The 21070-nt window shown below is 40.9% G+C and overlaps 1 protein-coding gene and 1 long non-coding RNA gene across 2 annotated transcripts; one reads left to right on the top strand and one right to left on the bottom strand.

Moving 5' to 3' along the window:
- Positions 1 to 5394: 5394 nt before the first annotated feature.
- Positions 5395 to 7886, top strand: LOC123976681. The gene is made up of 3 exons (XR_006826411.1): positions 5395 to 5519; positions 5642 to 5964; positions 7820 to 7886. It is a non-coding gene; the product is annotated as an uncharacterized LOC123976681 (long non-coding RNA).
- Positions 7887 to 17209: 9323 nt separating this feature from the next.
- Positions 17210 to 19125, bottom strand: lratd2a (LRAT domain containing 2a). Its single transcript, XM_046058607.1, has 2 exons — positions 17825 to 19125; positions 17210 to 17389 (listed from the first exon to the last, which is right to left on the bottom strand). The coding sequence occupies exons 1-2, from the start codon at positions 18627 to 18629 to the stop codon at positions 17241 to 17243; spliced, it is 954 nt and encodes a 317-aa protein (XP_045914563.1). The 5' UTR covers positions 18630 to 19125; the 3' UTR covers positions 17210 to 17240.
- Positions 19126 to 21070: the final 1945 nt, after the last annotated feature.

The raw sequence follows: 21070 nt of genomic DNA, 5'->3' as shown, positions 1-21070 counted from the left end.
AACACACTTTTTTCAAAACACTACACACAATTCTCTGCTTTTGGCACAAGTTTCATGCAGAAAATATTTTGTTTTCACAAGGAACACACTGCCATTCAAATATGCACACTGACTCATCACAAGGGCAAACACCCATCACACAGTTTTCCAATTAGCAATCAGAGCTTTAGCATAAAAGGGCAACAGGTGAGCTCTTCAATGGAGCAATGGATGCCAACATTACTCAATGAGTACAGTAGTACAGTATTGCCTGTGGACTATTCTGTAGGACTGTAAAAATAATGTAAAGTATGTTTCAAGTATTTAGGAAATGTATACCTACTTTTGTATTTACAGTATTTTACTATTTGTTTGGCAGAACTGAAAGATTACCAACACAAGGTGGTCGGGAACGTCTTCTGTCTCCTGAACAGGAAACTGAAGTCCTAAACATGGTCCTTGAAAACAATGCCATAACATTACAGCAAATACAAAGAAAAATAATAGAAAACAATGACATATTTCAAAATATTGATAGGGTAAGCTTATCAACACTGGACCGTGTCTTGCGCAGAAATCATCTCAGGATGAAGCAGGTCTACAGGGTGCCATTTGAACGCAATTCAGAAAGAGTCAAAGAATTGCAATATAACTATATGCAAGTGAGTCCCACAATTGATGCATACACTCAACACTGTATACAGTAAATAATACATATTTCAATATTGTAATCATAATGATTGTGCTTCACAATAGTGACCACTCTATGTCTATTTCTGATATTGTCATGTGTGTTTCAGAGAGTCCTTGACCTAGAGGTGACTGCAGTGGAGCACCAGTTCATCTTCATTGATGAGGTTGGGTTCAACCTCACAAAAAGACAAAAGAGGGGAAGGAATGTCATCGGCCAGCGTGCCACTGTTGAAGTCCCTGGCCAGTGCGGAGGGAACATCACAATGTGTGCAGCGATTACCCACCACGGCGTCATCCATCACCATGCTACTCTTGGCCCCTACAACACCGCCCATCTGATCACATTCCTGGACACCCTACACAACACACTCATTCCACCAGATCAGGTATATGGCCCAGAGCAGCTCAGGTACGTTGTCATTTGGGACAACGTCAGTTTCCACAGGGCTGCTCTGGTTCGTAACTGGTTCACTGCCCACCCATGCTTTTTAGTTGTTTATCTCCCTCCATATTCTCCATTCCTCAATCCTATTGAGGATGCATGTGGAGATATAACAGCTGATGCTTTTCATGGCTGGAATCGCCATGCTAGGCGATATTTCCCCCGCTGCTTGGCCAGGGAAAACATTGTTTGTGATGTGGATGAGGTGCTGTGGCCAGACCGCAACAGAAGAGAGGATGCAGCATAGTTTGTTCTTAGAGGTTTTTTTTTTTTTTTACTGTAACTGTGTACAGTAAACTCTTCTGTTGTTGTTGTATGTGCAACTTTGTGTTGGTTGGGAATGGGGTGTACATTGTTTTTGTGGGACAAATAAAATATATTTGTTACCGTGTATTTGTGTGTTCTGAGTATAAAAACAATATTCTCGAATATTTTACAACACACTTATGTATGTACTGTCTGTAGTAAGTGTAACACTGAACAAAAAAAAGGCCTAAGTCATTATGATGAATGGAGAAGAAGTGTTTTCCATTCATCATAGTGTTTTACATTGAGCACATCAGTGTTCAACTGGTTCTTATGAATGTCTGTTCATAAGATGATTTGTGTGTCATTTGAAAACAAAATACCATTTTGAGAAGAAATAACATTGTTTTGAATGTAAAGTTTTATTTTGCAGGAGAATTGAGGGGTTTTGCCCATTGTGTGTTTTTTGATTTGTGTGTAGAGTTCTGAGAATATGACATTTTCTTTCAGAAAATGTGTGTAAACAATCGAGGAAAAACTGTAACTATTTGGCCAGGATGCATGTTGGTAATGCAGACTGTGTGAAGAGTTTTGAAAAAGTGGCTTCAGTTTTGACCATTGCATCTTAGCAATTGAGAAAAACTGTAATCTATCATTTTTATCCTCTTCTGCTACTTGTATAAATTGCACCACAATGTTACATTTTAGGCACGTTTTATTTGCATTATATATGCGTTCACTGGGATCTGTTCAGCTCAAAATGAGTTAAGTACATTATATTCAGTCTCTTTTAGGTCATCTTGAGGAAGTCAAATGCTTAATGGCCCAAATTTTTTTTCCAACATTATGAAAGTTGACATTTTTGGTTTTATTGAATGTGGACAGGATGTATTGCCGTGACATTTGGTACAGACTTTCATGTCCCGAGGGGAGGAATTCTAAAAACTTTGATCTGACCTTTAATCTAGCACCATCATCAGGTAAAAAATGTTTGTAAAATATTATCCAATCAGTTTATGACCAAACTGATACTATTCCCATCAGCCTTAACTGTACTTTGTGTTTAGTAATTGTGAGCATTTGTGAGAATAAATTGTATTGGCTTGACTTAAGTGTTACTGCAGCCTCAAATCTCAACTCCTGTCCTATCCTCTGTGTGTTTTTAGATTGTTTAACCTTTCTTTGGATCTTTTTTGTCCACCTTTCTGGCTGCTCCCTACATCCCCTGTGTATCTGACCTTCATTACTCCCCTTTTCCCCCACCTCCCCATCCCTGCCATTCTCTCTCCCTTGCAATCACTCTCCACTGAACCAAAAAAGATGGCATGTAGAGAGAGCTGCAGGTGTCTATTGAAGTGCTGTCCAGCCAGGCATTCCACCTCCAGGCGTCCACATCCCACAAGCCCACCATTGCCTGCATTTGTCTGAAGGTTGCAACTCTCTGAGCCATCATAAGCAGCTGCTTAGGGCCGCTGAGCCCCATTCTCATCTTGCAGTCCAGCACCTGCCTGCTGAGCAGAATCAAAAGAGCCGGGACAGACCTTCAATCACACCAAAGTCAAGAGATTCTTGGCTTGTTGTGCATCTGTCAAGAGCAGAGGAACATCTCTGCAGGGTACTGACCAAGCTGATATGTCATGTTTGCTTTTTTTGTGTTCTCTGTCATCACATACAGTATATGTCAAGTAAAGTCAAAACAAAAGACAGATTTTGAAGAGAGCAATTAATAGCAAAGAAAAGTGGAATAACCACAGGGGTATGCATTATGTGCAGGGTTACATGACACATTGATATTGGTCAGACTGAAAGGAAAGCAGAGTGTGGAAACTAATGTAACAGGCTACTGTTTCAGATGCTAAAAAAGTTAGCAGGAGCTTACAATAAAATACAAAACCTATTGTAACATGTCCCAATAACTACCTGCCAGCATTTTAAAATGCTTTGAATGACTGGTACTCAGCCACATAAGAGACACTGTCCCAGTTGATCCAGACCAACACCAGTTTGCCTTCCGGACAGTTGACAATTGAGGACTCCATCTGTGTGGCTGTCAAAGCAGCACTCACCCACCTGGAAAGACACAACTTTCCACTATTCAAAAACTATTGTTTCTGAATGATACCACAGTCATTGGGCTCATATCAGACAACAATGAAGCCACAAGGAAAATATCATGGATTATGGGACTTTTAGTCACACACAGTCCTGTCCAAATCAACACAGAGACTGTGGTGAGTCCCCAGATTCAGGCTCCCGGGAAGTCACCACTACAGAGGACCTCTCCTGGGCTGAACACACCTCAGCAGTGGCGGGTAAGGCACAACAACGTCTTCATTTTCTGAGGAAGCTAAGGAGGGCCCCAAATAGCTTATTGTTAACTTTTACAGGTGCACAACAGAGAGCTTCCTAACAAACTGTATGACAGCCTGGTGATGCTGACAAAAAAGCCCTATAGTGTGTTGGGAAAACAGCAAAGGACATTGTTGGCATTGAGTCAACATTCACTGTGTGACGAGGGTTAAGAACATCATAAAAAGACATTACACACCCTGGACACCATCTGTTTAACCTCCTCCCATCGAGAAGGCGCTTCAGCTCCATCCAATCATACACAAATAGACCGAAAAAAAGCTTTTCCCCATTTCAGTGGCACAATTAAACTCTCCTCGGCATGATAAGACTGATGTACTACCATCATTGGAGCACATGTAATATTTATTTACTTACATGTCACTTCAAGCCGCTTATTATGTGCAGTATTTCTACACCAATATGTAATTCAACACCTCAATACACCATACTCATACTGCTTACATTCTGTACTTTTTATTGCTGATATTTTATCAACACACTGCACCATTTTAGGTTGATGCTATTGTTGACGTACTAGCAGTTTTGTTGTGCTTCCACAATAACAAAACTTTCCAATCTTGAATCTTGTAGGTTAGTCTCTCGCGCTTGATAAGACAACTTGCATTCACTTCAGCAGAGCTTTACAGGGGAGACAGGAATGTGAGTTATCCCGTTCAACTTTAGGCAATTTTACCACTGAGCAAACACCAGTGTGAGTAATTTTTATGACTAAACAGAGGTCCAGCTGGAAAAGTGAGCTATACAGGTTGGGTTATTATTAAAGTGTAAACAGTGTTTCGAAGCAGTTGTAGACTAAACTATTGCACAAGTATGGCAAGCCACCAGATAAATCCAATATTCACTCTTTTTGTTCTGTTTGTTCTGAAGGTAATATCTGGATTTTTAGGGCCAAAATGCTCTGCTATGTTCACCAGCTGGTTGCTAACTTTGTCTGTTTTTAGTTTGGTGGGCAGGTCACTTTATCAGAGCTTTTTTTTTTTTGCCCAAAGCAGCTGCCTGCAGTGGTGAGAGTGAACAAAACAATAAAGTTGAGAGTATAAAACCAAAACAAATAGAACAAAGCAATGCGTCTCCACTTGATCGATTTGCTTGATGTTGACATTGCTTAAATTACATCAAAGTGACATCACTTGTGGCAATTTATAAGATTTCCCACAGCTACAAAAGGCATTATACAAATTTTTTCACATTTGCTAGAACTCCCCAAGACCTCTTTCACAGCTGTCTTTGATGTGTGAAATTGGCACACTTCCCCTTCAAAGCAAGAAAAAAAGGCAACAGGCTTTTTAAATGGCCACACTGTAGCTTTATAAAACACTGATCAATTTTACCTTGGCAAACAACCCGAGGTTTCAAATCTGTTAATTAGTTTTTATATATCCTGCTAACTGATGAGGAAGCAGACACAAGGGACAGGAAACGTAACCTCCTTGCTGGAGTTAAAACAAGAGAATTAGAAGGAAGATGATAAACTAGCTTCCTGACTCTCACTACTTGGCTTCTTTTCAAAAAGCCCGACTGAAACTACTCCTTATATGAAGGTTTGTATCCTGGCAACCATAGAATTGGCCTTGAAATGTGATTGGACGTTTTCCCTGGCCTGTAGCTAAAACATCTCCAGGGGAGATAAGACACAAATATGTCACTTTTCAAACCTCCTCCTGTGATGCATATCCATTGTTAACAGCAATAAAACTCCAAGCCTGGCCGTCCTTTAAACCCTCATAATTATACACACCATTTACACTGGATCTGTTGCCTGCTCTGATGGGCACTCGGGTGGCAGGTAAAAGCTTCTTGTAGTGTATGTAGTGGTTATGTCATAAGGAGCCAATATTGTAAACAGCCTTTTATATTTGCCATGTCTGACCGTAGCTGAGTGTCTCTTTCATGTGCTGCCACGTTCAGTGTGCGATTCTCAGCAAAGCCAGCCGTCAATGGAGCAGGAGCCTGTGCTCCTCGAACGAACTTCCCTGACACATGGCAAGATTTTTGTCCAGCATCTCCTAGAAGTCAGCAATGGTACCAATTACCTCTGCAGAGCCAGCCAGCCGTCTCGACGGTTTGACAGATGACTTTGACCTCAGCAAACATGAGGACCTTCTCTCGGTTGACACATATGCCTGCTGTTGAAGGGGGAGGTTGATGGGTTGAGGTGCGGGTATGGAGGATGCAAGGCTTATTCTCAGATTGCATCGTGTACAGTACAAGCCTCGGGCAGACAAGGACAGGTAAGTTACCTTGATGGCATCGTTCTGCACGACCCTTGCGAACGTACATACCCACAGTAACATTTTCCACCTAATGATATGGTTCACATCCAGCCTCCTGCCAAGCCTGAGAGCTCGGCCACACTGTTACTGAGCTGTGAGCCATGAATGCAGCTTCCTATGATAAGAGTATGATAAGAGGCACTGAATGTGACGACTCGTGGTAGATATGTCTGCGGGAGCACAATAATAATGCAATTATGATGTTTATTTATATGGTAGCACTTATCAAAACAAAATAAAACTGAACCAAATTGTAGGAATAAAACCAGAAAGCAATAACAGGACATTTCCTTTTTCTCTCAAATAATGTAGATGGCTGAGCATCTTACTCTGTAACCTTGTAAGCTCCCTTGTGTTTTTTGATGAAGTAGACTATAATAGCTCTAACGGAAACTAATGTGCTTCCATGAGATGGAGAGTGAATATGAAGAGCTGTATAAACGTTTAACTTTTACACTCCTTCACAGCAAACAAGCCTCAGTATATCAGTTTAATATCAACATTAAACCTGCAGTGCGGAACTTTTGTCTCCCCTTCATGCAATGACCAAAACCATGTTCAGAAATAATTACAAAAGTACAGACAAATTTTCACAGTTCCAAGATAATAATCCTTTATTTAGGTAGAGGAAATGTAATAGCTACATAGCCTACTGCAAATATTTTAATACCAACCTGTCCAAAAGCAGTCACTGTGCTGTGTTTGTTTTATTGTAATCCCTTCCTCTGAACACAGAGTTTCTTGTTATTGTGGAGCATTAGAAACTTTTCTAGGACGCTTTTTAGGTTTTCAGACTCCTAGTTGCTTTAGCCTACTCCGCCACTACAGTTGCTCCAGAGCCATGTAGAGAGAGAGTTGACTCATCTCCATTCATTTCAGTTCAAGTGCCTTTATTGGTATGACTGCATACAACACAACGTTGCCAAAGCATATTAACAAACTATACAACCATAATAAACAAAATACACTGTGTGTTCAATCACTACCGGTGCACCAGTGCAGGAATGTCTCCGGTATACTGCAATATACAGAGAGATTTACCAGGCAGTGATAGGCTTATTCTGCATTGTGTGAACTCCTTTGGCAAGGGTTTGAACTGGAATTGGAATGAACATTCATTAATATGTTAAAGTCCTACACTCCAGCTTTAATGTCAGTCAGTGTCAAACACAGTGAAGTCAGTAACATCTAAATAAAGTCATGTGAACTACAGTATGTGCACTTGGCAGTGTAATTGGAGCACACTTTTGTTGTTCAAATCGCGGCACTGCGTGACTCTTCACGCTGTTATTAACATTCCCGGGATATTACATGCTGCTAAAACACCTTTGTGTTAATCAGAATAAGGCTCTCGAGCATTAAACTCCCCACGCAAGTGACTTGATCCTTTGCTTTCTGCACTGTTGTTATTATTGTAATCAAGCCTCTTGAAGCACTGGAATTTCCTCTGCTTTGGCTGACCCACCAGGCAGAGTGATGAAAATGCACCTCATGAGTGTGAGCTCATTATTCTCGGCTTTACACACACTGTGAATACAAATACTGAGTGAATGTAGCTCACCGCTTTTAAGTAGCAAAGTGAATTACAGTTGATTTTCTGGGTTACCAAGGTTCTTTGGGTTTGTTCACTTTCCAGAGGACGACTGCAGAGATTACAATGTGATTTACACCGCTTTGCTTCTTATTTTACCACTGTTTTATAATACTCATCAGAAATTCACTGCTGACACAGGTTGTGCAGCAAACACAGAACCTTTTCAAATAGTCGATATTTGACTTACATATTATAATCATGCTGCCTATTCCTTTTCAGATTTTGTCCCCTGATGTTCACAGGAACACGTAAAAAAATGAACATCCAATAAAAGCTTCTAATTGTCTGGCTCGAATTGACTGAATATGTGACACACAGACAATGCCTCACTAATATTTGATTCTGAATGTCACATTACTTGACTTTCTTTGAATACCTCTACATTTGAGTTTTAGTTCGTACTTTCCTTTCATCACAGACATTATTGTTTCAGTGATGCAGATACCTGCAGATATTGATATTTTCTCTTGCCTGTTTGTCAGACTCATTTTCTCCATCATACCAGCTTTGGGTGAGTATTGTGTTTCAAGGTTAGGTCTTGAAGAGGGCTCTGCACCTGCCTGAGAGCAACTGCAGTGCAGGAGCTGGACCACATGGTGAACACCAGAGGCACGAGTCTGAAACAGTGTCTGTGTCAATTTATCCTCTACCTTGTCTCTTAACACAGCTTGGATTAGAAAAGAATGAGGTTCACCCCTCTCATTTCTTCCGGTGATGTTTTAAAGAGATTTAAAGCTGCATTAAGTGATTTTTTGTGGCCACTTGGGAGCAGAGGAACCATGCTGTGAACACCACACTGTTGTTTTATCACCATTTGATATGTCAAACTTAAGTAGCATATGGTTGCCTATGCACATCGAGCAGTCACAGGGCAAAAATAGCATTTATTTGGAGTCGTGTTTCTGGCCACCTGATGAACATACGTCTTTGTCTCTAAAAACTCCAGAAGGACTGATCTGGCTCTTTAGCTGCTAAATCCTCCACTATGTTCACCAGCAGAGTCGGGTGATACCTCTCTGTGGGTTTATCAAGCGACAGCTTTCACATTACTCCTATCTTGGTAATTTGATTCTTTGTTATTATAAAATTAATGCTTATAGCTGCTTTAAAGTAAGGGCTTGGAATAAATTAAATTTCAGAGACAGAGACACAGAATTGGAGCCACAGCGGAGGTCAGAGTTCACTCACACGTGCCGGAGAGGTGACCCAGCCAGCTGTTATCCCTTCTTGCCACACTCCTGGCATCTGGAAGCCACACATTTATGCAAATGACAAGCAACTAGTACGTGGATGCTCATTTGGCCTAATGCGCTCCCCAGACGTGACCAGATCAAGGAAGACTGAACCAAGGGGTTTAAATAGGAGAGAGTAAAATTTCATTTATACTGATATGTCATCTAACATACTGGCTGACCTCCATGCAGTCAAAACTCTGCAGCATTATGTACCAACAGAGCAGTCAATTCTCTCTTTTGGCAAAGGTGTTAGTGACAGCACATCGACCACCTGTGGAATCATTAGCAGAAGGAGCTCAGCATACTGACACTAACAAATGGCCTCTCTGAAAAGACAGGTAAGGCAAAGCCCTTAACTCTGTTGAGAGAGACCAGACTGCTAGCTCCGGAAGCTGATTAAGTCACCAGGGGTCTGAAATTCAAATTCTCCTCTTTCTATATACCTTCAGTCCTTGGTCTGGGATCATCTCAGCTTCCCTGAACTCTGACCTCAACCGCTGAAGTGAGAAATGAAAACAACCCGAGATCAGCTTCCGAGAGTGATCGATTGCTGCCCTGTTATGATTTCACAATGAAGACGACAGTGGCACGCATTTGGAGCAACACCTTGGTCCCCAGATCTCCAGACAGATGGCATGTGCCAGTTAGAGCGTGCCCTCAGCTGCCTGCAGCAGCCCGGTAGAGAGGGCCTGTCACTCGACAATCTACCGGTCTTCTACACTCCATCCGCCATTAAAATTATATGACCAATATGCTCCGTTTCAGGGGGGGCTCAGGAGAATACACCATTATGGCCTATTTGCATCATGTGCACTTCTAATCCAATAAAACAAAACGTCTGAAGAGCAGTAATATTTGGGTAATGAAAAAAACAAGATGGCCAGATTTTTAGAGGAACAATTTCCCTGTTATGCTGTTATGAGAGTGCACTTTGCCTTATATCAACAGTTTGATCAGTGTAGACAGACAACCATCATCACTTTTGCAAATGGCCCAAAGCCAGCTGATGTAACTCGAAAGATTTGTTACACTCAAGTGAACTCTGAAAATTACCTTTTGTTTGAAAATAACTGTCAGCGTGCATAAAGTCTCACATGCATTCATAACTAATATGAAAATTGGCAATGTGGTGCAATCCAATTTTCTGTGCTTTCAAGAGCATCGCACTTTGAACAAGTAATTACTCAGGCAGCCTCGTGAAAGTTGCTGTTAATTTATTTGTTAACGTCAAATTGTGGCTGCACAAGGAGGAGAGGCAGAATGCAAATCGATTTTGGAGTACCTCCTTCCTGCTCGTTACCCTTTCTTGTAAGCTTTTCTTTCCTTTAAAAGGCCTCTGAAGACTTATTATTTTAGACAGCGGAGCAACTGCGGCCAGGAGGGACTCAAACCAACACAGTCTGTGCAGAGGATGCCACATAATGAGGATGTAAATGTAGGGATGCAGCCAGAGCAGGATAATTCAGCTGTAATGTGTCTCCAAGATTTGGCAGACACACTGACATATTGCATATTTATATTTACTTCATTTAATTTAAACAGTGATAAATATATTTGGTCCACTCTATTCTGATCTCAGAGATCTTTATGTTTAAGGAGGACAGAAACACCAAGCACAATGCACCTTCACATCACAGTCTGGAATTTATGCAAAACATCGGTTAATGACTCAGAGCTCTGATTCATCTTATGTGTTATTCAGCACCAGCAGCATATAAATGTTTCAGTTTAGACTTGAAGCACACACAGGATGTGCTCAAACTTACATGTTAGCAGACGATTGACCAACTGATCTTAGTCCGTTACAAGTTTACACATGGCTGGACAGAACACAAGAGAAACTTTGAGTGAATGGAGGACTCTGCAAACAAGGATAATTAAAACTAAGGTAAATCATCTGTAGTCAATAACTTGAAACAACTGCAAGTTATTAAACCATAAATAGGAAATTATTGCCAAATTAAATGATATGACCATCCAGATGCTCAGATAGGAGCTGCTAATTGAATTGATGGAGGGAAAAGTCTGGTGTCCTTGTAAAATACACAAATGTGATGAAAAAAATAATGAGATTCATTCATACTAAAGAGTTTGTGTAATTTGTTTTGGCGATCTGCCCTTTCAAAGCGTATCTCTCCCAACATATACAGCTGTGTAAACAGATAAGGGAGTGATAAGAAGAAATTGTTGGGCTACCGCGTCCTTAACTCACACGCTCTGTCCTCCAATTTAGCAGCTTAATGGTGTGTTAATACCAAAGAGAAAAGGCCTTAAGTGTTGGGTTACAGTATGTAAATTTGATTTCACAGCCACACGTCATACAGCAAAGTGATTTTCTAAGCATTTCATAACATGACTGAATATAATTGCTGTGATACATGACATGTGATACGTGTTAGTCAAAGGCGTAGACCTATAACACACCCGTTTGCCACGCGCTTTATCTGAACATGACTTTAATCATTTGTGTTTACTTATATGATGCAAATGACCTTGAAGACAATAGGGATCATTAAATATAACTCAATTAATGTGACTTGGGTGCACCCTGGCAAACACAAAGCCCTGTCATCTCAAAAGGACCAGTTCAAAGAACCACTGCCAGCGAGCGCAGCCATGGGAAAGACCAGGACAACAGCAGAGATAAACAAAACCCGGCCAGACAATGAAGCCACCTGCCTCTTCGGCATTTCAAGCCACTCCACTGTGGCCCTCAACTGTGGACCTCAAATGAAAGACTACAGCTTCAGGCAACGTTTTGAGCAAAATACTTGAGCAGCCTTCCCCGTAATGGGAAATGGAAAAGTTTAGAGGAAAACAAATCAAATCTAAGAAAGTGTTGTAAATATATCAGAGGCTACAGCCGGCTTATTGCAAGCTCTTTAATGGATCCTAAACTTGATGGCTAGAGACACCATAGATCAACAACAATGCATGGCACACAACGCATGGAAAAGATAAATAAATTGGACGTGTTTATAGACATTTTCCTCTCTTACAATTCAGCTTTAAAGCAGGACGATGTAACATCTGAAGTAAGAATTTACGCAATCCTCTTCTTACAAATGAAAAGGAGTTTAACTGCTATGGTCTTACTTGGTCTGGTAATACTACTAGCTTACTTTGGCTAACAGTGGCTAATATTAGCAAAATTTTAGATAGATATTGCAGTTTTATGGACTGAGTCAGATTGTTGAGAACTCTTCTCCGTTTGTGCTTTTGTTTGGTTGGTTAAATACTTTGGTTTAGTCACTTTTATCCTGTAATTGCAGCGGCTGCTCTTAAACAAAGGTTACATAGTCTTGCTCTAAAATGTACACTGGATTCATTTCAGAATGACCGCCTCACAAATTTCTCATTATTCGCCATGTCAGTGATTAATCCTTTGGTTTTGCTGCATTGCATTTCAGGGATTTCTTTTTAGCTAATGCAAATACAAAACAGTTTAGTCATTCCTCCTTTCAAAGTGTTTTGCATCAATCTACCAGGACAAATATGACATCACTTTAATAATTGTCCTCGAGGCACTGGGGAGCTTTCCTGGCATGACACAAAGAGAGGTTGTTGTTGTGGGCGACTATTACTCACTCCCAGCATGGCAGGTGTGATCACATAACTTTTCCCAACATCCTCTCTGTTTGTCCAGACAGGTCATGCCATGAAGAGAGCAGGACTTGAATAGTAAAATGTTTGCAAGTTTTGGAGTGTGTGATGCAGTTTAAACTTTTTAATAGCTTATACACACTTGTTTACTTGTTAGGAAAGAAACCCAGGATGGGCCTCCATGTTATGCCCTAATTTGGGTGTTTTCTCGTACTTTTTTGTTGGTTTTTAATGGAAGTATGGGAGTTTTCACTTCTATTTATGCAAGAATGTGTCTCTTTTTACATGCTGCACTGGTTCAATAAACAAATTTTTCTATCGTCCATCATATTTTTACGGCTAAATTAAACTGAAATTTATTGGGATGTAGTTATAGGGTTGTTGTGACGTATCTTTCATTTTATGGTAACAAAGAACGATAGTGTAACTTTATTATGTTTTGGCCCTATTGACATTTGTTCTTGATCTTTAGAGGAATAATTCAGCATTTTGGGAAATACATTAGATGAGAAGATTAATACCATTCTCATGTCTGTACGATATGAAGCCAAAGCCAGCAGCTGTTTAGCTTAGCTTAGCATAAAGACTGGAAATAGAGAGAAACATCTGTGCAAAGGTAATAAAACCCACTTACTGTCTCACTAAGCAACAACTTATACCTCGTTTATTTTATCCACACAAAAACTGAAGTATTAAAGCAACAATTCACCATCTTGGTCGCGAGCTGCTGTCAGACAACCAATGGAAACTGCAGTCAGTTATGGTTTCTGGCCAAGCTCCTCAGCTGCTGGCTGAGCTTCTTATTTAGCATACAATAATATGCACACAAGATGAGATTGGTATCGATCTCCAACTCATTTTGGCAAGACAGTAAACAAGCGTATGTCTACTTATTCCTTTAAGGGAGATATTCTGACGGAAAACAGTGTGATTCATATATAAAGTCGGGCCATGTTTAAGGCTTTCTCTTACCAATGAAAAAACAGCACATAGTCTTCCCTCACCATAATGCACATTAACTAAATCAACAACAAAGAACTGACAATATATAGAGTCTTTAGGCCCTTTTGGGGCTTATGTATTATGATACATAACACAAAAAGCAAGTATTATGATTTGGCTAACAGTGTGTCCTAAAAGCCTTTTGTTAGAAAGTTTGAGCATTTCCTTTTTCCGAAGTTAAATCACCCCTGTGTGGTGTGAATGAGAAAAGGACCACCTCAAGATGAGCCTCTCAAACTGGCTTTTTAAACTTCTGTTTTTGGCAGTAAATTAAGTTAATGTGCCTTCACTTATCTGCTTGTGCAATCGATGTGTGAAGACAGTGAATAGATGGGAAGTAAATTTTTCCTGACTGCGAGTGTAAAATTATGAAAACAAGGCTTGTTAAAATGCTGCTTACATATCCACTGTATACTTCTCACATGCACAGCACATGTTCTGTTTTATCCACAGTGGGACATGAATTTCAACTTCTCGCTCTCTCACAATACAACGAATCTCATCAATGCATCCACATCCTATGGAAACAAAACCTACACAGCAGCAGCAAGATGCGGTACCTGTAGGCGAGCGCTGACAGCAGATTATAATTGTGTTGCCTCTACTGTGTCCGAGCTTTCACATCCCATCAAGAGGGATGGCCTGGAAGACACTTATTGCTGGATCACTGCTGCTTCACTGTACGAGCTGTAGCATAGTACACTCTCCCAAATTAGAGGAATGGTCTGTATGAAAATAAGATTTATTAGTCAATGTTAGGTAATCATAAGATAATGATGAAGAAATAAGGGACTATATAGTAACTACTCAGTATTGTGTATCACTTAACTTGGGGTGGACAAAAACAATTACCATTGTTTAAGTAATTAGTAATTAATGAGTCATTAATGAGTCTTGTGCCCTTCATCAGTAGTTTCAGTTAATCAGGAACCTGAAGGAAGTAGTCAGTATGATTGATAGATAGGTTTTCATGAATAAATCTTTACATAATGATTCATTAATGCAGGATATCTCAGTTTGCAACTGATCATTATCTATTACATAGTCCTAGAGAAGTGCTTTTTAATGATGAATCAATAATGAAGTCTTTCCCGATCAGTTTCTTAATTAAGTAATCATTAGCTACTCCATAAAATGTGATTAGGAGTTACTCATTAACTAATGGTTCACTAGCAGTTAGTTCCTCATTCGTTTCATGGTAAGTACTCAAAATTTGTACCTTATTGTAAGCGGTGCCTTTTTCTTGTCAAATCCTGGACACTTTCACCTCTTCGGGCCTTTAAATTAAACAGCCTGAGAAAGATAACTGCTCACAGCTCATGTTTTTGCTGAGGACATAAACCTGTGAACGAGGGGTCGCATGACATCGCTTCATTTTAAGGGGTCACAAGCCAAAAGGTTCGGCAACCCTGCAGTGATGTATCAGGAAGCTTGAAAACGAGCTGAGGAAACAAACTCCACACAGACAGGAACCAGGCACCAACCTCGCCTACCGACACTCTAAAGTTAATTGCTCATTAAGTTCAAATTAATCCAAACATCTCAAGAACCAGCACCTGCAAGATCTAGCTTAACTATCTGCACTGCACCTCACAGACTGGATGTTTCTGCATTTACGCACAAGAAGATTAAACACCTTCGCAGCATCTGCACGCTGCACTGATGTCTTGGTTCAATATAAAATTGTCTGACAGACTTGAGAAAGGCTGAACTTGACAAGACCCTAAAGAGGGTTTACCATGTCCTAATTTGATTACAGTGCTTCAAGGAACATCAAAGCAACTGCTGGGAAATGCAGCACATGGGGGCTAAAGCAATCAGATACTGTGTCTACCATACTGTATGTAGCATACCATATTTAGTCAGATTGTTTCATGTGGTTGTTAAGAAACAATATTTATAGATTTGACAGACTGTCTTATTTGAAACTGTAGGTCAGACAGCTGCAGGTTTTCAGCTGTAGCTTTCCTGAATCCTCATTTCGTTGCTACATGAAACAATTCAGTGCAACAATTCAGTCGTAAAAACTGTGACCATTGTTTTGAGAAATTGCTGAGGCAGAAAAGAAGTGGAAAAAGATATGTGATATTCACTACACCACACTTGTCGAATGTCGACATTCTCCTCCTGTGGCTATTAAACTTTTATGTTTTGTAGAAGCTCTGAGTTGGAAATCATAGTTAGCCTTGAGAGTAACACGTCAGTTCTCTCAAAATAAAATTAAAAGTAACATTTTCTGAGGCTTCGAAAGAATACCTAGTAGAAAACCGCAGATACTTTGTACTTACACCACTACAACTGCATAAGCTTATCACTGCCATCATCAGGGCACAATGAGCATTATTTCCACTGATGCAATGCTGGTTCAGCACACTGAGGCTGTAAACGCACTCTGTTTAACAATGTTCCCTCATGTTCTTCAGGGCTGTAGTGAAAACAACATGCTGCCAGGAATCCTACAAAAATCATGAAGTGGAATTTATAGGCAACAACAAACTTAGTCTAGTGATATTATGGTCAGTAGATGCCAAATGCCAAAAGGTAGCAGGTGGTCTAGTAATGATAGAAACAATCTCAGAGACGTATTTCTGTCATTCTGTAAAACGTTTCCATCCAAACACTCCCTGTGTTAATTCAGCAGGCTATATTTCCCTTTATTACTGGTCACTTTGAATTGAATGCAGTCACTCATTTTGTCCAAAACTGCATCCTGTCTATCGTAACTAAGAATTCTGGGTCTCTGGAGGAATACTGCTTTAGGTCCCCTTTATAATTTGAATGCAATTTGTATGAGTCCTCTCCAGCTGTTGGCCCCTGGAATCATCACAACCTTTCACCCCACAACAGTGGAAATATGCAGGGCTGCACTTTTTGATTAGCCGACTTTCATTATCGATCAATAGCAATATCTCATTAGTACATCCATTTGTTAGAAATCCTCAGATGGGAGAAGCTGGGACCAGCTGTTTGTCAAAATGTTTGCTTTAAAATGGCTAAAACAATTAGCGATTATCAGGATAGTCGTCGATTATGTTTCCACCCGTCAACTGAGTAGTCGACCAAATGTTTCAGCTCTATGGTAGAATTAGGTGCTCTATTTTTTTGTTAGAGTTGACTGATAAAGACACAGGTGTTCGCCCTGTAGCACAGGTTACAGTGTTGATATCTCAATTAAAAGAGAGTCAACTTTGTGAGATCAGGATTAAAACCCAAGATAGCTCTCTATAACCCTTATACATTGATTTCTGCAGCCTCGTGGCAGTCCAGAAAGTAAGCTGGTGAAAGTGGTTTGTTTCTTTAATAGTCGGAACAAGTAAAAAATAAACCACTTACTTCAAGGTTATAGGAACTTTCTGATGTAAAACTGCTCTAAGAAAGTAAGCGAATTGACTGAGAAGTACAGAACATGTAAGCTATTTGTTTTACCCTATCTGTGGTAACTTGTGTTTGTGAAAAACACCACATAGACTACTATTATTGGATAATAACATGTTAAAAACACCCATCAAACTATGAACTCACCGGTTCATAAAGTTGTCTGTAGAGGAAAATATCAAATTTTCTCTGTTTTGACTACAATTAAGAAAATGTGTCTTCTGCAGCAGGCCCCATAACAGCAATTAACCTTTTAAATTACATTCATTTGTAAGAAACACTTCACATGAAGATGACAGGACGAGCATTTTAAACACAGTGTTAGTTGATCACAGAAAATGATGTGTCTGCTTTCTAATTCTTGTGCATAAAAGAAAAACATTATGACAGAAGATTCATTTCAAAAAGAGACAGGATGGTTTACTTTACCTTTGGGTACAATTACGACAGACTTTGATCAGTGTAACACAGATCAGCTCCCCAACATTTTCTTCAGATATGTTGGCGTAAGAATTACCCTTAAAGGCAGAAAGCTCTTCTGCGAGCAGCTCTGACACTCTGCTGTCTGGGTGAGCTGAGGAAGTTAAATCACACAAAGATCAAGTAACAGGACACACTATGGATAGAGAAACACACACTCTACTTACAGAATCATGACAGCTTGAGACAGATGGGGGAAGCTTTTATAAAACTATACATTCTGTGTGGCTCTGCTGCTGGGGCTACAAACAAGCCTATCAATTCAATTCCTCTCAGATAATTGAATTCATAATTGCTAAGGCCATTAAGCATTGGAGGATGTTGAGGATTGGTGCTTTAAGGCAATAATACACGTGAAAACATGGACCATAACTGAAATGTCCAAGTGGAAAATTCTCCAATTAAAACTAAAGTTAGGTTGTGGAGGCTTGCTATAGATTAAAGCAGGGTGTAACAGTTTATGTTCTGTAAAGGCTACTCTACTTGCAAAGCAATTGTTCTGAAGAGCATCAGTCGGCGTCTGGCTCACTTTTTATCTCCTCCACGCGGCTGAAATGAGTGGCCAGCTCCTGCAACACGGCTGTCCTGCCCAGATGATCGTTCCTCCTCTTCTCCATGACCATGTCCTCCAAACTCTGAAACTCCAACACGTGCGAGTGTTTGTCGGACATGAATATTTTCAACCTGTAGGGCTGTTTGCCTATCCGTATCTCCCCACCCATTTTGAACTCCCTCTTGCCGAACATGCACCAGGCTGCAAAGCACTCGGAGTTTCTCCAGCTCAGCTCCCGGTCCTTTAAACCCACTTGTTCCATCGCGTTCTGCACCACCATGTCTGGACCCAGAGCCTTGAATTTGTAAAAGTCGTTCACAATCCTGCACCTCCTGCCTTGACTCGCATCTGTCAAGAAGCTGTTTTTCACCTCGGCTCTGTGCAGGTGCACCACCTGGAAGTCCCCCACGTAAACAGCCCAGTGCGGGTACTGACCGGTAGCCACAAACTCCACCAAGTCACCTGCTTTACATTTGTTTAGTAGATTCTCAGGGGAGTAAACCTCCAGGTTGGCAGACTTGGCGCTCTTCTCGTAAATGCATTCATCTCTGTTATAGACGGCGCACTCCACCTCGTCATGCTGGTCGTACTGTTTCTCTTCCTGATTCGGGTCTCTGTCTGTACTATCGACCGCACAGCCATCCTCCAGCTCGTCGTCGTCGTTAGAAAATATATAAGAGACTCCGATCCGTGGACCGTCCTCCGTGTCCACGCCGTTCGGGTCCACTGTAGGAACTTCTGCATAACTTAAATGTGACAGCTTGTCCATCTGGTTCCCCATGCCGCTGTTAGCAGCCTGTGTAATACGATCTGATGCCGATAGCTGTTACCGGTCGCCAAACATCACCGACAACTGCCACAAAACCTCACAGGTCAAAACTTCCTTCGCTCTGCCGTCGCTCAGGTTTTATCCAAATTACGCATACGGAGTACATCCGTGGTGTGACTGCGGGTATAACCTGTTAGTGCCCCATCAACAAGTGGGATTGGAAGGAGAATACAAACTGGTTTCAAATTCAGCGAGGAGTTATTCCTCAGGTGTAGCCACGTAGACTCACCTGCTATTTCCCTGCGTAAAGTCTTGTCCACCGGTTGTCACATAGGAAACAATAAGAGTTAAAATCCAAATCCTCGATCATATGTGTGATAAACTAGTCCAGTGTGCTGGCGGGGGGCGCATACGCTGCGCACTGTGCAGCAGAGATCCCGCCCGGCGGTGAACTGAAGGCAGCTCAGTGCCTCGGCATCGCCACAGCGACACTCTCCAGCTCCACACAGCTTCGCTTTTAAAGCGGAAGTGCGCGTTATTTCCATCACCGCACCTTTAATATCCGCTCCTCATCTCCAGAGGAGAACTTCAGTGCTGTTAGGAAAAAATGTTGTGCCTTTGTCTTAACCGTGCTGATAATAAAGCATGCTGTTTGATGCTCTGAATTACTTTAAATAAAGCGAAATTCAAACAGGAAGAAAAAAAACATCCTTTGAGACTTGATGTTTGGGGTCAATTGATTTCCTTATTTTAGTTGATTCACCTTTTAGTTGTTTTACTTTGATTTGTTATCTTTATTGTACACAATTTTATTTAGCTGTTTTATTATCATTGTTTCAATTCATTCATTCTGTTAGTTGTTTATTATTACATTATATTAAATATTATATATTTTTTGTAAATAACTGTGTATAGCTACCTAAGTACATAAGTAAGAAGAATAAGCAAACCTCCCTCCGACTGGGTTTAGTGGCTGAATGTGGTACACAGTGAGGAGGACTGTGAGGGGGCCAACATCTGCGGATTTTTTACTGTTTTGACCACCTGTCTGTCCTTGAATGAACTGAAGCTGTGCAGTCATTTGCTCCCTCTCCATCCCCTGGTGGGACCATAATGTCTCCATTACGTTTGTAGTGGCTTGTGGCCTGCCTAGACTCGCTCTCGGTTATGAGCTATTTTCTCACCACTGTATCCCACAGGCAAGGGGAATGTGCTCAGTATGCCCCAAAAATGATAGACTCTGCAGCAGCCTCTGCGTGAAAACACCTGTCCTGGAAATGGTATGGCTGTGTGAGTGAGAGACTTTGAGAGATGCTAAAGGTGTGTGAGCATGTTTGACAGGCTGTAAAGAAAAACTCGGTTCATCTCTATGAGGAAGGGAGACAGACAGAGACACAAACTATGACAGAGCGGATTAACCTGAGTTTGGCACCAGCACTGAGCTGGGTATGCACAGGGGTGGGTTTCAAACGTACTGCAAAGTCATCCAGTGCAGTAGATATGATACAGGACGTGTCTCAGCAGAAAGAAACATCTCTTTCTTATCCATTCAACTAGTTTAAACAGACTGAATGGCCTCACTGGCCATAGTGGACTCACAGATTAGCATGGAGGCCTTTGGAAAGGATTCCTTAAGACTATCAGGTTAATTAAGAGCTGAGCTTTCTTAGAGCCGTACAGGATCACACTGTGTGATTTCCAAGCCTATGTAATCCAGATTGAATGGTTTCCCTGATTAGTAAAATTTAACCTGGGTCACAGGGTTCAAATCAAACTTCTTCGAAGATGGAACCAACATGACACTAGCAGTGTCAGACACTTTCCCTGTAGCACTAACATGATGTTGACATTTGGGGTTCTGAGGGAAATTTCTATTGGATGGATGTCCCCCTCAGGAGGAATCATAACTAAAGTGTTCCCCTGACTTTTTATCATTTAAATTTGGCAGACACTTTTATACAAAGCTACTTACATTTGAGGAACAACATACAAACATCAGTAAAATAAGAGATCTACAAGCAACGATAGATACAAGTAAGAGCTATTAACGCATATGGCATCCATCGTATAAATGCCTAGGGGTAGCAAAATGAGTGAACAAATGAGGAGATAGAAGAAGAGCACAGGAAGTGCATGTTAGAGGTTAAGGTTTAGAGGTGTTAGAAGAGGAAGTGTTCTCAGAAGAGATGCGTTTTCAAGAGCTACTTGAAGTTAGAGAGGGACACTTCTGCTCCGATGGCATGTGCTTCTTCCACCATCGTGGTGTCACAAATGAGAACCACCAGGACTGAGATTGCCTTGAGTTGATGGCAGAGCCAGACAGTGTTTCTTGGAAGAGCGCAGAGGCTGAGAAGGAACATAAGCCTGTATTATAGTGTTTAGGTAGATGGGACCCAGAAGTCACTCTGTATGCAAGCATTAATGATTTCATCCTGGACCATTCGTATATTTAT

The sequence above is a fragment of the Micropterus dolomieu genome, linkage group LG09 (genome assembly GCF_021292245.1).
Source record: "Micropterus dolomieu isolate WLL.071019.BEF.003 ecotype Adirondacks linkage group LG09, ASM2129224v1, whole genome shotgun sequence".
Taxonomy (NCBI): domain Eukaryota; kingdom Metazoa; phylum Chordata; class Actinopteri; order Centrarchiformes; family Centrarchidae; genus Micropterus; species Micropterus dolomieu.
Note: the sequence above shows the minus strand (reverse complement) of the source record. Positions and strands in the feature narration are given on the sequence as shown.